Source organism: Canariomyces notabilis (genome assembly GCF_033297395.1).
Source record: "Canariomyces notabilis strain CBS 508.74 unplaced genomic scaffold N656scaffold_48, whole genome shotgun sequence".
In the NCBI taxonomy this organism is placed as follows: Eukaryota; Fungi; Ascomycota; class Sordariomycetes; order Sordariales; family Chaetomiaceae; genus Canariomyces; species Canariomyces notabilis.
This window is the reverse complement of record NW_027041870.1, coordinates 97,021-99,777: the sequence shown is the minus strand read 5'-3', so window position 1 is coordinate 99,777 and position 2,757 is coordinate 97,021. Positions and strand designations below refer to the sequence as shown.

Here is a 2,757-nt window from a genome sequence, read left to right as displayed (position 1 = left end):
CCGGCGACAGGGAGATGCACGCAGACGCTCAATACTGACAGAATCCCCTATGCCATATCTTTTACTCCTACCGGCTCACATCTTCAGACGGATTTTGGTACTATCGATCTAGCTATGCCGCCGCTATACACCCTCCACCTGGCACCGTCAAGAACTGCTTCGCCAACTCTCCATCGTCAAGACTACGGTGTAAGCTCGGATGGCAGGTGGGTCACGAGGGGCTCGGAAAACTGGCTTTGGCTGCCTCCAGAATATCGGCCGGTATGCTCGGCCGTAGCGTCATCAACAATCGTTATCGGCAGTTCATCCGGACGGGTGTCAGTTATAGCGTTTCGGACAAAACCGACGCATCCGTTAGAACATTGATCACGCACTGATTTTGTCTCTTACTTTTTCATCATAGCGTGCCACAGAAAAGGGTCCGGGAGGCACCGTTAATTTATATCCGTCAATGTTCGAGTATTTTCGAGAAACTCTTCTAGTCTTTGTTATTCCTGCGACCTAAGAATCGCCAGTTCCCAAAAATCGTAATGTGGTGACAGACGTCATATAACTGCCCATTCAGACATCTTCGGCTTTGGCCTCTTCCGTCCGTCTCAAATCCAGCTCACCGACAGCGACAGGGGCACACAGGAAGTTCATCAAGTACCCTGCCTATGTCTCGAAATTCTTCCAGCCCAAGAATGGCAAAAGCAGAGTGTGGATAGAGAAGGATGAAACTAGTCTTATGGTGCCACTTTTCAAGGGCGCAATAGATGTATTAATTTGCGTCTGGGACAGCGATACGACACACCGGATTCAATGGCACTGTGGGTTTGTCCTTGACCTCAGCGGGGAGACGGTCATTCAACCACTGACAGGAGATGTTATTTTCTATTACCACCTTTTTCGTAGGCTCGGCGTCTGGGGAAGCGGCAGGGCAGGAGACAGTGGTGGGCGAGGGGGAGTGAACGAATGTGCAGGCAAGATCGGAGCCGCTGGGGAAAGAACCTCCTAGTCCTATTATTTGCGGATTCTAGATTGCGTTCGTGATCATGAATGACCAGCCTCTCTCCCAGGGAGGCCTGTGGGATTTTCTATCGATGTTGTATTAGTGCGAAGGCTGAGTCAGTAGATTGTCCTAACGCGCCAGAACTGAGTTGTACTCTATTTATGTGTACCTACTCTCAATTACCTACCTCCCTTGCCTTAATTGAGTATTGCTTGACCGGCGATCTAGCTCAAATTTCAGCTGGACATGCACAGCCTGCTGGGCTGGTAGGTTATTCGGGTTTTGTTGTGCCACTTACACCGTAGATGCCCATCCATCATCCTGGAAGCCCTCCCAACCACCACCGAGTTGCATTTTGGTGCAGGGGAAGGGAGCGTTCAAACTCAGAGCCTGGGCAAGCTGCGCCGCACGGCACCAGGGCTTACGGGCAGCGGGTGTGGTTGCACGTCGGCGTGGAGCTCCCTGCTGCAGCTGTGCCTCGGTAAGCCACGGTCGAGGTCAGGCTCAACGCCCTGGATGTACTCCATGCAATGCTGGGCCGCGAGCTGGGAGCATCTGCCAGGTCACATGATGGTTCATGTAATTGCACAATGCAGGACGACATTATCGACTACCAAGTGGCCCAGGCGGCCGCAGCATCTGTCCTTCGTTCTCAGTATCCTCTCCGTCCCGGCGTTCTCCCTCTTCTTCAGAGGGTCCCAAGATCTCTCGTAACCTGGCGATTCGTCACCACAATCAGTCCTTTGGGCGGGGTACTGTACAATACCACACAGTTGGGGTTTCCCGCGCCTGCCATTCGCTGCTCAAATTGTGGCTTTCCAGCCCTGTGCCAGTTCCCTGGCTCGTTGGGCTTGTCAGGGGCTGGCCTTCGCAGGGCATGGGGGTCTGACCTGCGCGGGTCCTGACACTTCGTACATACAGCCCCAATGGAATTCCTGTAAGCCCCAAGTCAGGGGCTTATCCTCCTGCAGAGATTTTCCACCTTACAACCAACCCACCAATTGACAACAGCCACGAATTCCATCACCACTTTAGCGTACGCGTATACGGTGCCCAACTGTGATTTTCCAACATGGTCACTCTTAGGTAGCGCTCTTCTGTCCTACGGCCACACGTCCACAAACCAGGAGGCGCTCGGACCTGTCCCTACAAGTGAGTTTTATATAACGTACTCCACATGCGAACGCTCCACACGGGCGAACGCTCCACAGAATCGCACCTTCGCAACTAAATCTTCGTTTGTTCCCCTACGATCGCTCAAAACAATTGAAACTACTCAGACTCGCCTTCTTCAGACGTTTCTATATCTACCCGACAAGTGCGCGCATTATGCCGGGGCTCGCTGCACTTGCCACAACGCCGCGCTGGCGTCTCAGTCTTTGGTTTCCGACCACTACCCGCCTGCATTTCCTCCTTTATCTGCACCTCAATATCTCTCTGGCCTTGCAAATCCTGTGCATCTTGTATAGTAAGCGATCCTCCTTGTCGGAGTCATTGTTTTTTGGCCCTCCGGCGCTTGCTGAGTGCCTCATTTGCGGCTCGGAGGCATTGGTTCTCTGCCCTTAGCAATGCCAACTGATGCATGACCTTAGACGTCCCTTTCGCAAATATGTTAACCACCCTCAAAATCTCAGTTGGAGAGCTATTTTGATGCTGGGCAATTCGATTCTTGATGAGGGTGGACTGCAAGGAGGCTTCTGTTGGGTTGTTTGGGGTCTTGGAAACCCAGGTGTGGGCACTACTAGGCCGCGAGTTCGAGGGCGTTG

General features: G+C 52.8%; 1 protein-coding gene across 1 annotated transcript; it reads left to right on the top strand.

Annotated features, from left to right (window-relative positions):
• Nucleotides 1-391: 391 nt before the first annotated feature.
• Nucleotides 392-1,011, top strand: N656DRAFT_785589 (uncharacterized protein; the record flags this gene model as incomplete). The annotated part of the gene is made up of 1 exon (XM_064816428.1): nt 392-1,011. A coding segment is annotated over one exon (174 nt), but the record flags the coding sequence as incomplete, so codon positions are not given.
• Nucleotides 1,012-2,757: the final 1,746 nt, after the last annotated feature.